Source organism: Cetorhinus maximus, chromosome 7 (genome assembly GCF_964194155.1).
Source record: "Cetorhinus maximus chromosome 7, sCetMax3.hap1.1, whole genome shotgun sequence".
Taxonomy (NCBI): domain Eukaryota; kingdom Metazoa; phylum Chordata; class Chondrichthyes; order Lamniformes; family Cetorhinidae; genus Cetorhinus; species Cetorhinus maximus.
In genome coordinates, this window is record NC_135885.1 from 50,231,148 (window position 1) to 50,243,478 (window position 12,331).

The 12,331-nt window shown below is 42.5% G+C and overlaps 1 protein-coding gene across 8 annotated transcripts in view; it reads left to right on the forward strand.

Annotated features, from left to right (window-relative positions):
- The window catches only part of pspc1 (paraspeckle component 1), a 109,454-nt gene that overhangs the window by 15,715 nt on the left and 81,408 nt on the right, over positions 1-12,331 (forward strand). For all 8 annotated transcript variants that reach the window (XR_013577104.1, XR_013577105.1, XR_013577106.1 and 5 more), the window contains one exon: positions 9,162-9,267. Coding sequence is in view for 5 of the 8 variants with exons in the window: in XM_078545476.1 (XP_078401602.1) it covers positions 9,162-9,267 (106 nt within the window). In the remaining 3 variants the exon portion in view is untranslated. The remainder of the gene's footprint in view (positions 1-9,161; positions 9,268-12,331) is intronic.

The window sequence follows — 12,331 nt, forward strand, 5'->3', positions numbered from 1 at the left end:
CAAACTTTGCATGGAAATATCAACAGGTTGGTAGTGTCCTGATCAGCAATTTGCTATTTCTGCCTCTTGGATCTAGAATTGCTCAAGTATTTCTTCAGATTCAGTTAACTTTAGATTTTGAGATACATTTCCTTTTGCTTTTTCCTCTCTTCATGTCAAAGACATAAACATATTCAAGTTTTGTGTAAAAAGAAAATGTTGCAGATGCTAAAAAGCTGGAAATACTCAGCAGGTATGCGGCATCTGTGGAGAGAGAAACTGAGTTAACCTTTCAGATCCAGATTCCCTCATGAGAATAAATAGTTTCTACTTTCATCAATTCCCTGGTTTTTTTTTTAAATATAATTTTAAAGGTCTTGATTAGGTCAACCCTCAGTCTTCTAAGCTTAGTAGAATAAAAAACCAATATATTTTTTCTGAAGTTCAGTGCCAAAATTCAACCATATTACCACTATTGGGTTCTGACCAAGGTTCGATACAACTGAAATATTTCCTTGCTTGCATTTTGGGTTGAAGCTATATACTTACTGAAAGCTGCCCCCAGATTACAAATAACACCTAGAAATTAGAAGTCGTTATCTTTTCAGGACTGCAACAGTGACAAATTCCCTATAACTGACTTGGAATTTGCATGATTTGGAGATGATCATGCCTGGCACCCATTGTATGTTGGCTGAAGGTTGGGAATTGACTGTTCATCTGAGGTCAAGCCAGGCGTGTGCACAGAGAGACGGTCTTATCCTGTGCTAGGCGGGGTGGAGAGGAAAATCAGTGCCACGTGTCAGAAAAGAACATGGATTTATATGATGTATCATCACATCATTCAAATGTTTGCCTCCAAAATACTTTCCATGCAGTACATAATTTTAAAAGTGCAGTGAATGTGCGAAACAAGCAGCAATGAAATGAATGACAAGTTAATCTCCTTTCTTTGCCCTTGATTGAGAGAGGAATATTAACCAGACCAGAGAGCAACGCCCTCTTTAACTAATACCCTGGGACTTCTACACACACCTGAACCAAAGTTCTCCAGCATTGCAGCAGTGTGTCATTCAAGATTATGCACTCGTGTCTTGGAGTTGCATTGCAGCCTATAACTCTTTGAGGTGAGAGTACTACAGAATGAACCAAGCTGATTGAAAAATGTAAAAATATACTTTATAGAATTAATGTGAGAGTACTTACATGGGAAATGAAATAAAAACTAGAAATACTCAGCAGGTCAGATAGCATTTGTGGAGAATTAAGGTTAACATTTCAGGTTGTGATTATCCTTTATTAGGACAGAGGAAAATTAGAAATGTAATAGGTTTTGAGCAAGTTTTGTGGGGTAGGTGGGTAGTTTGTGGAAAAACATGTGTGATAGGGCAGGAGTGATTAAATGACAAAAGGCTTCATGGAACAAAACCCAAAGAGCATGGTAATGGGTAGAGTAAAGAAACAAAAGATGTGTCCAGATGAGGACATAGCAGCCATTGGAATGCAACATAAAGAGATGCAGGGATAAAAAAAGAAACAAGACAGGATTAAACCAGCCCAAAAAAAAAGGACAAATTAAAGGCAGAGGTTATGATCTAAAATGGTAGGCTGTGAGAGTGCTGATTTGAAAGATGAGGTGCTGTTCCTTGAGCTTGTGTTGATGCTTCATTGGAACACAATGGCAGGGTAGGAGTAAAAGGGTCATGGTGGGAGCAAGGTGGAGAGTTGAAACAAAAAGCGATGGGAAGCTCGGGGTTGAGTTTACAGACTGAAAAGAAGTGTTCTGCAAACAGTTCACCCGGTGTGCATTTGGTCTCCCCAGCAGAGTACATAGTGAACAGCAAATACTGGATGCTAAATTGAAAGGAGCTCCTGGGACTCATTGCTTCACTTGGCAGGAGTGTCTGGAGCCTTGTGTCATGTGAAGGAAGGAGGTTAAAAAAACAGGTGTTGCATCTCTTATGCTTGCATGGAAAGGTGCAATAGAAAAGAGAGGTTGTGTTGATGTTACTGAGGAGTGGACCAGTATGTCATGGCCCTGCCAGGCCATGAGGTTACAGGTTGTGCTCAAGTGCAATTCTGCTGATGGCCCACAGCGCCTCATGGATGCTCAGTCTTGAGTTGCTAGCTTTGTACAAAATCTATCCCATTTAGCACAGTGGTAGTGCCACAGAGCACAATGGAGTGTATCCTCATTGTGAAGGTGGGGCTTTGTCTCGACTTTGTAATGACTGTGCAGTGGTCACTCCTACCGATACTGTCATGGACAGATGCATCTGTGGCAGGCAGGTTGGTGAGGTTAAGGTCAGGTATGTTTTTCTCTCTTGTTGGTTCTCTCACCACCTGCTGCAGACCCAGTCTAGCAGCTATGTCATTTAGGACTCGGCCAGTAGTGGTGCCACCTAGCCACTCTTGGTGATGGACATTGAAGCTCTCCACCCAGAGCATATTCTGCACCCTTGCCACCCTCAGTGCTTCCTCCAAGCGGTGTTCAACATGGAGGGGTACTAATTCATCAGTTGAGGGAGGGGGTACGTGGTAATCAGCAGGAGGTTTCCTTGCCCATGCTTGACCTGATGCCGTGAGACTTCATGGGGTCCAGAGTTGATGTTGAAGACTCCAGGACAATGCCCTCCCAACTGTATACCACTGTGCCGCCACCCCTGCTGGGCCTGTCCTGCCAGTGGGACAGGACATACCCAGTGATGGTGGTGTCTGGGACATTATCTGTAAGGTATGATTCCGTGAGGATGACTGTCAGGTTGCTGCTTGACTAGCCTGTGAGACAGTTCTCCCAGTTTTGGCACTAGTCCCCAGATGTCAGTAAGGAGGACTTTGCAGGGTCAATAGGGCTGAAATTGCTGTTGTCGTCTCCGATGCTTAGGTCGGTGCCGGGTGGTCAGTCCGGTTTCATTCCTTTTTTTTGTGACTTTGTAGCAGTTTGATACAACTGAGTGGCTTGCTAGGCCATTTCAGAAGGCATTTAAGAGTCAACCACATTGCTGTGGGTCTGGAGTCACATACTGGCCAGGCAAGGACAAGGACAGCAGATTTCCTTCCCTAAAGGGCATTAGCGAACCAAGTGGGTTTTCACAACAATCGACAGTGGTTCCATGGTCATCGTTGGACTTTTAATTTCAGATTTTATTGAACTCAAGTTCAGCCATTTGCTGTGGCAGGATTCAAACCCGGTTCCCCAGAGAATTACCCTGGGTCTCTGGATTACTTGTCCAGCAACAATACCATTACCCTGTCACCTCCCCCTACTGCTGAAGTGGGAGGATGGGCAGTGGGGGAAGATGTATTTGGTGGTGTCATGCTGGAGGTGGCGAAAATGGTGGCGGATGACAGGTTGAATGTAGAGGCTGGTATGGTGGAAGGTGAGGACAAGGAGAACTGTGTCATAATTCTGGGAGGGAGGGGAAGATGCGGGAGCAAAAGTGTGTGAAATAGGGCCCTTTAGTATGTCCAATCTATCAACCATGTTGGGGAGAAATCTTCAATTGAGGAAAAGGAAAGGTATCAGAAGTGCTAGTATGCAAGGTTGCATTGTCGGAACAGATGCGACAGAGACCGAGAAACTGGGCGACTGAAATATAGTGTCCTTATAGGCAGTTGAGTATGAGGATAAGGTAGTTGTGGGCTTGTGGTGAATATTAGTGTATTGCTATTCCCAAAAATGGAGACAGAAGTCCACAAAGGGAAGAGTCAGAGATGGACAGGTGAAGGTGAGAACATGGAAGATGTGTTTATCTTCGTTTTACATCAGCAAGACATCCTGTTCCACCTCTGCAAATTGCTTGACCTTGCCTTTACCCCTGCCTCTACTGAAGAGATCATTTTGCATCTTGGTTGCTTCTGGCCTCATCTCCAACCCATTTCTCACTGACCTACAAAGCTTGTACCTTGCACAGACATCAGTTTATCCAAAACTGGTGCCTAAAACCCAAACTGCAGTAACAGTCTAACTGTCCTATAATCTCTATTCTTACCTGTCTGCACCACCCTAAATTTAGAATCCTCATCTTTGTAGATTCTTTCACAACCTATCTTGGTAATCTCTAATCCTCTGTTCACATGTACCTTTTCTTTTCCCAATTATCTGACACATTCTCCTTGCTTTGCTTTCCTTTAATGGCACAACTTTCAGTCAACCTGGCCTGTAATCTGTGACATTCTCCCCATGGTCTTGCCTTGTCATTTTTTTCTACATGTTTGGATGTTTCCCAAAACCTCCCTTTTGATCATAACTAAGGACACCCTCACTAAACCTGCTGCTTAGTGTCTGTTCGTCAAAACTCTGTAATTCAAACTGCATTTGAACAGTTTTGTAAGTGTTTTATCACTGTGAGCTAAGCAATTTAAATCTAATTTGGGCAGATGGGCTGGACCTGCTGGCAGGGTAAATCTCGTGTTTCTAATGTAAACCAAAAGATGATACCATCAATTGATTTATTAAAACTAAAATGTAACTGTGCAGTGTGGATGTGCTATCATGCTCCTTTTTAAAAGGTGTAATTTACATATTGTGGAAACATTTTGAAATGTATTTGATTTCTACTGCAAATAGCTTTAATTTCTCAAAACTTCCAGTTGAAATGGAATTACATTTGGTGCTAACTGCATGACACGGTCTAGAATCTAGTGCCTGGCTTATCTGTCTTGAATCATTGATCAGCATAAGAGGTTTATTTCTAATTCATTGATAGAATGTGGGTGCTGTTAGCAAGGCTAGCATTTACTTCTCATCCCAGATTACCCTTGAAGTTGGTAGTGAGCCACCTTCTTGAATTCCTGCAGCCTGTGTGGTGAATGTACTCCTACAGTGCTGTGAGATGGGGTGTTCCAGGATTATATTTCCAAGTCAGGATGGTGTGTGAATTGAGGAATTTGCTCGTCATGATATTCCCGTGTGCGTTTTGGTCATGGAGGTTGAAGATTTTGGAGGTACTGTTGAAATCTTGGTGAGTTGCTGCTATATACCGTGTAGATGGTGTACACTGCCGCCATAGTATGAACTGTGGGTGCCAGTCAGGTGGGCTGCTTTGTCTTGGATGGTATTCCATTTCTCGACTGTTGGAGCTGGATTCATCAAGTCAATTGGAGAATATTTCATCATGCTCAAATTTGTAGATTTTATAGATGTTGATAACTTTGGGTAGTCAGGAGTTAAGTCACTGCTGATTACCCAACCTCTGACCTGCATTTGTAGCTACTGCATTTGTGCCTGGCCCAATCAAGGTTTTGATTAGTGCTAACCTCCAGGTGTTGATGGGAAATTTGGTGATGGTAATGCTGTTGAATGTCATGGGATGATGGTTAGGCTCGCCTGTGGAGGTGGACATTGCCTGTCACTTGTGTGGCATGACTGTTATCTGCTACTTGACAGCTATTCTTCAATATTGCCCAGGTGTTGCTGCATGGCAACATGGACTGTTTCATTATTTGAGGAGTTTCAAATAGAACTGAACACTGCAATCATCAGTGAGCACCCAACTTCTGACCTTGTGTTGGTGGGAAAGTCATTAATAGAATAGCCAAAGCTTGTTGGGCCTTGGACACTGCCCTGAGAAACTCCTTTGGGATGCATAGCTTGCCAACAATCGCAGCCAACTTCCTTGGTGCTAGGTATGATCCAGTCACTGGAGTTTTCCACTGATTCTCATTGACTTCACTTTTACTAGAGTTTGTTGATGTCACACTGGGTTGAATGCTGCTTTGATGTCAAGAGCAGTCATCCTCACCTCACCTCTGGAATTCAGCTCTTTTGCCTGTATTTGGACCAAGACTGTAATGAGGTCTGGAGCAGAGCACCCCTGGCAGAATCCAAACTGAGAATCAGTGAGCAGGTTTAAGGTGAGCACATTCTACTTGATAGCACTATACATGGCATCTTCCATCATTTTGCTGATGATCGAGAATAGGTTGATGGACATGTTAACCTTGTCTTGCTCTTTATGGACACTCTACCTGGGCAATTTTCCACTCTTTTCAGGTAGATGCCAGTGTTTTAGCTGCACTGAAATAGCTTGGCTAGAGGCATGATTCGTTCTGGAGCACATGCCTTCAGCTCTGCAACTGGAATGTTGTTGGGGGCCCATAGCCTTTGCTGTATCTGGTGCTCTCAGCTGTTCATTGATATTAGATAGAGTGACTCAAATTGACTGAAGATTGGTATTTATTATGGTGTGGACCTGTGGTGGAGACTGAGGCGGATCATCCACTCAGCACTTCTGGCTGAAGATGGTTGCATATGCTTCAGCCTTGTCTTTGTACTGATGATGTGGTCTGTCATCGTTTAAAAAACTTGTATGTTCATGGAGCTCCCTCTTCCTGTTAGTTGTTTAATTGCCCATCACCTTTCATCACTGGATATGACAAAACTACAGGCTTTTTGATCTGATCTGTTGGCTGTAGGATCACAGTTCTATCTATTGCTTCTTGATTCCACTTTTTAACATGCATGTAGTCCTCCATTGTAGATTTACCAGATACAACTGGTGCTGCTCCTGACATTTTCTTCTACAGTCGTTATGGAACCGGGGTGGTGCCCTGAGTTGGTGGTAATGGTAGATGGAAGGATATGCCAGGCCATGAGGTTACACTTTATTGTGGACTATAATTCTGATGCTGCTAGTGGCTCATCATACCTACAGATGCCCATTCTGAACTGCTGTTTGTTCTGAGTCTATCCCATTTAGCATGGTGGTAGTGCCACACAACACAAATATTGCCTTCCCTGTGAAAATCAGACTGTCTCCACAAGGAGTGTATAGCGGTCACTCCTATCAGTACCGTCATGGACAGATACTTCTGCAGATTGATGAAGATAAAGTCAGGAAAGTTTTTGTTTGGTGTTCTCTCTGCCTGCCTCAGGCCCTGTCTGGCATCTACGTTCTTCAAAACTCAGTCAGTAGTGGGGCTGAAGTCCCCATCCAGAGTACGTTCTGTTCCCTTCTATCCTTATTGCTTCCTCTAAATGATTCTCAAGATAGAGAAGTACTGGATCATCAATTGAGGGAGCATGGTAGGTAGCAATCAGCAGGTTTTATTGTCCATGTTTAACCTGGTGCCATGAAACATCATAGGGTCTATATTCGATGTTGTTGCTTCCCAAGGCCAGGTCCTCCTGACTGTATACTACTGCGCTGCCATCTCTCGTTGGCCTGTCTTGTGGGTAGGCCAGCACATAACCAGGGTTGGTAATGGAGGAGCCTGGGATATTGACTGAATACAGGCTAGCTTGACTAGCCTTTGTGAGAACTTGTACAATTCGCCAGAGGAGGAGTTTTTAGGGTTGACTGGGCTGGGCATGTCTTTGTCGTCTCCAAGTAGCTAGTAATCATAATATGCATTAAACCACAAAACTGAATGATAGTTCCAATATACTGAACTTGTTCTCACACTGAACAATTTCTCCTTTAACTCCTCTCACTTCCTCCAAATAAAAGGTGTGGCTATGGGTACCCGCATGGGCCCCGGCTATGCCTGTCTATGGGGTATGTGGAACACTCCTTGTTCCAGTCCTACTCCGGCCCCCTCCCACAACTCTTTCTCCAGTACATCGATGATTACTTCGGTGCGGCTTCATGCTCTCGTCTGGACTTGGAAAAATTTATTAATTTTGCTTCTAATCTCCACCCCTCCATCATTTTCACATGGTCCATCTCTGACACTTCCCTTCCCTGACCTCTCTGTCTCAATTTCTGATGATAGACTGTCCACCAATATCCATTACAAGCCTACCGACTCCCACAGCTACCTCGGCTACAGCTCCTCACACCCCGCCTCCTGTAAGGACTCCATCCCATTCTCTCAGTTCCTTCGCCTCCGTCGCATCTGTTCTGATGACGCTACCTTCAAAAACAGTTCCTCTGACATGTCCTCCTCCTTCCTTAACCGAGGTTTTCCACCCACGGTCGTTGACAGGGCCCTCAACCGTGTCCGGCCCATCTCCCGCGCATCCGCCCTCACACCTTCTCCTCCCTCCCAGAAACATGATAGGGTCCCCCTTGTCCTCACTTATCACCCCACCAGCCTCCGCATTCAAAGGATCATCCTCCGCCATTTCCGCCAACTCTAGCATGATGCCACCACCAAACACATCTTCCCTTCACCCCCCTGGCGGCATTCCGTAGGGATCGTTCCCTCCGTGACACCCTGGTCCACTCCTCCATCACCCCCTACTCCTCAACCCCCACCTATGGCACCTCCCCATGCCCACGCAGAAGATGCAACACCTGCCCCTTCACTTCTTCTCTCCTCACCGTCCAAGGGCCCAAACACTCCTTTCAAGTGAAGCAGCATTTCACTTGCATTTCCCCTAACTTAGTCTACCGCATTCGTTGCTCCCAATGCGGTCTCCTCTACATTGGAGAGACCAAATGCAAACTGGGCGACCGCTTTGCAGAACACCTGCGGTCTGTCCGCAAGAAAGACCCAAACCTCCCTGTCGCTTGCCATTTTAACACTCCACCCTGCTCTCTTGCCCACATGTCTGTCCTTGGCTTGCTGCATTGTTCCAGTGAAGCCCAACGCAAACTGGAGGAACAGCACCTCATCTTCCGACTAGGCACTTTTCAGCCTTCCAGGCTGAATATTGAATTCAACAACTTTAGATCTTAAACTCCCTCCCCCCATCCGCTTTCCATTTCTTCCCCCTCCCTTTTGTTTTTTTCAATAACTTATATAGATTTTTCTTTTCCCACCTATTTCCATTATTTTTAAATCTACAACTAATACCTTGTCAGTCTTCCCACCCCACCCCCACTAGAGCTGTACCTTGAGTGCCCTGCCATCCATTCTTAATTAGCACATTTTCTTAGATAATATCACCACCTTCAACACCTCTTTGATCCTTTTGTCTGTGACATCTTTTGATTATCTGCTCCTATCACTGCTTGCTTGTCCCTACAACCACCCCACCCTCAACTTCTCTCCTCCACCCCCCCACCTTAAACCAGCTTATATTTCACCCCTCTCCTAACTATACTCAGTTCTGTTGAAGGGTCATGAGGACTCGAAACGTCGACTCTTTTCTTCTCCGCCGATGCTGCCAGACCTGCTGAGTTTTTCCAGGTAATTCTGTTTTTGTTCCAATATATTGTTAGTTGTTTAAGTTGGACATACTTTTAGTTGTTTATTATGTTTTCTTAACGTAGGATCATATTAAATTTTAACAGGCATGAAGAGGAACGTCGCCGACGAGAGGAGGAAATGATGCGCCAGAGAGAGCAGGATGAGTTGAGAAGGCAGCAAGAAGGGTATAAGCCCAACTACATGGACAATGTAAGTAAGAAAAACAGATTTGGGTGGGTGGTAGGAAATAATTATTTTAGACAATTCAAGCTTTTTTTGAAATTTCAGTTATATAAAGGATGGGAGCCTTTTTCCTTTTTAAGCTTGTCCCTTCTAGGTAAATAATTAAACTGGTGATGTTCTGCAGTTTGGTGGGTTTTTAATGGCTTGTAATTTTATTGCAGTTTTGTTGCCATAATCAGCAAAGGATGGAATCCTGACCGTTTAATTAATTTTAAATAAGTGGAGAATGCATAGTTTAATGTAATTGAACATTTATCCAGTATTTATTAAAGTAACATTTATTTCAACACAAATCAGCTTTAACCCAACATTTGAATGAAGTGTTTCATTGTGACAGATGAACATTTAATCCTGACTAAATGCCCTGATAAGATGAATTCTGCGATCATTTTTTAAAGGATATGCACAGTCTGGAGTGCCAGATTGTAGTATTAAAATATGTAGCTCTAGTGCTTTACCAGTATCACCTCAACGCTGAAATATGTTACTACCTTTTGAATGCAGTGTATATTATATTCATTTTTTTTAAAGCTTGTTCCTTTTTGGGTCTTATTTGGACAGTAGTAAACAGTTTCCCACACTATTAGACCAGATGTGATGTGAGGAATTACTTTTTACACGCTCGTTATTGGAATGCAAATGTGCATTGGTGTTTTATTTCATACCACTGATTTCACAGCAGTGAAATGAGTGCCATGTTTTTCACTTTGAATTAAATAGTAGACTAGTTTATGTAAGCAGTTGACTTATGCATACACTTTTGATGCCATTGAAATCTCATTTCTTCATATTTAATTTTGTCAGTGGTTCTTGGCCCCATATTACACACAGCTTGGAGATCCCTTTTTTTGGTAGTTTTTTTAAAATTCTAACGAAAAACCAGTTTCAACTTGTAGAAAGACTCAGATATCTCTGGTAAATTTCTTTAAACAGAGCAAATCCTAATGTCATCGTCAGTGCTGAGCTACTAGTGGTGAGTCTTGAGGATGAAAGACCTAAAACGGTTGTTAAAAGTTAATATTTGATCTTTCTATGAATGTACAGTATTGCCTATGTATGGAGAATGGTGAATTGTTTTTAATTCATCTATCACTACTGTAACCAATGAGAATTTAAAGATGCCTCTGTTTCAAACTTTAGCTCCTTTCAGCAACTCAACTTTAGGGTGCATTGCATCTGAACCAGGTGATTTACTGGACTATCAGGAAAAATCTTTTTAGTATGCTATCTGTTATCATAGTCTTCCATCTCCTGATTTAGTGTGACCTTCACGCCATCTGTTTCTTTTGTGAAGGCAGATGCAAAGTACTCACATAAGCCTTAGCCTTGCCCTCTACCTCTGTCTCTGTATGGAGATTTACCTTTGGATCCTTAATAGGACCAACAGTTTACCTAGCAAACTTTACCTATAAAGCACACTTTGTAGGTTTACAAAATGTTTTCGGGTTCAATCTAATACTGTCCGCTAACCCTTGTTGCAACCTCTTTGTCTCCTCTATTAACTTTTCAGTTTACTCTTGTCTGTTCCATAATCTTCCTCGTTATTAATTGAATCCTATTCCTGACATTGGTCATAAGGCTCCTTTTTCTGTTGTATTTTAACTTTTTTATTTCCTTGATGTGTTAGCTTTGAATACTTTACCTTATCCCTTCAAAAGAATATACCTACTTTGAACCTGATCTCTCTCTTTCCTGAAAGCCTTCCATCGCTCTGTTACTACTGTACCCTGGAATTGCAGTTTTCAATCTACTTGTGCTGGGTCCATTGTTAAATCGCTGAAACTAACTCTTCCCCAGTTAAGCATTATTACCTTACATATTTTCTGGTCTCTTTCCATAATTATCTTAAGTTGACTTTTGCAGTTAGCTAGTTGATCTCTGACACACACTCCATTCACCGGACTTCGGTTCCCAGAAACGGATATATAACTGCTTCCTTCCTTATTGTACTGGAGACATAAGACTGCATATCAGAAATTCTTCTCCTTCCCTATCTTTAGCACTGTTTTTCCCAGTCTATATTAGGGTAATTGAAGTCTCCTAATGTTACTGCTCTATTTTTTGGAATTTGCTGATAAATCTGTTCGCCTATTCCTATCTCCCATTTTGGAGCTTTAAAATTACCAACAAATAACAACAGTTTCCTCCCTCAAGCCAAATAAATTTTTAATAAATCCTTTAAATTTAATATTCAAATGTCATCCTTAATAAATATTGTCATGCCCCTCCTCTTTCTCCTTTTCTATCTTTCCAAATATTTGGTAACCAATAATAAGAACACATTCCTGGCCTTGTTTGAGCCATATCTCTGTTAATGCAACACATTATGACCCCATGTAACAATTTGCGCCTACAACTCACCAATCTTATTAATTATAGACAGTATTGTACAAGCAATTTAAAACCTCCTTTGTTACTTTTGCTAATTTTCTCCACCTGGTCTTTTGCAACATTTTTGCTGTTACTTATATCTCTTTGTCTTCTGATCTTATTTCTTCTGCTCCTCTCTGCTTTCCTCTTCCGACTTAGTTTAAACCCTCTCCAGCAATACTAGTTAACCTCTCTGCAGAAACATTTGTGTTGGCTTTGCTCAGGGGCAACCCATCCATACAGGTCCATTCTTCCAGAACCCATCCCAATGCCCAAGAATCCAAAATCCTCCCTCCCCCTTCACACATTCTCAGTTATAACTTTGCCTGTACTATTTTCCTATTTCTGTACTCACTGGCACATGGTACTGGGAGTAATCCTGAGATTACCTTTTGAGATCCTCTTTGTCTTTGAATCTTTTTCTTAGCCCCTGAAACTCTGCCTGAACGATCTCGACTTTTTTCTACCTACGTCATTAGTTCCAATATTTCCCTTCTTTAGGATGCCCTGTATCTGCTCAGTGATATCCTTTACCCTGGTACCAGTATAGCAATACTCATTTAGGAATCACTATTGTGATTACAGAAATGCCTGTCCATGTCCCTAGCTATCAAATTACATAAGACTACTGCATTTTCGCTCTTATTTCCCCTGACTTCCG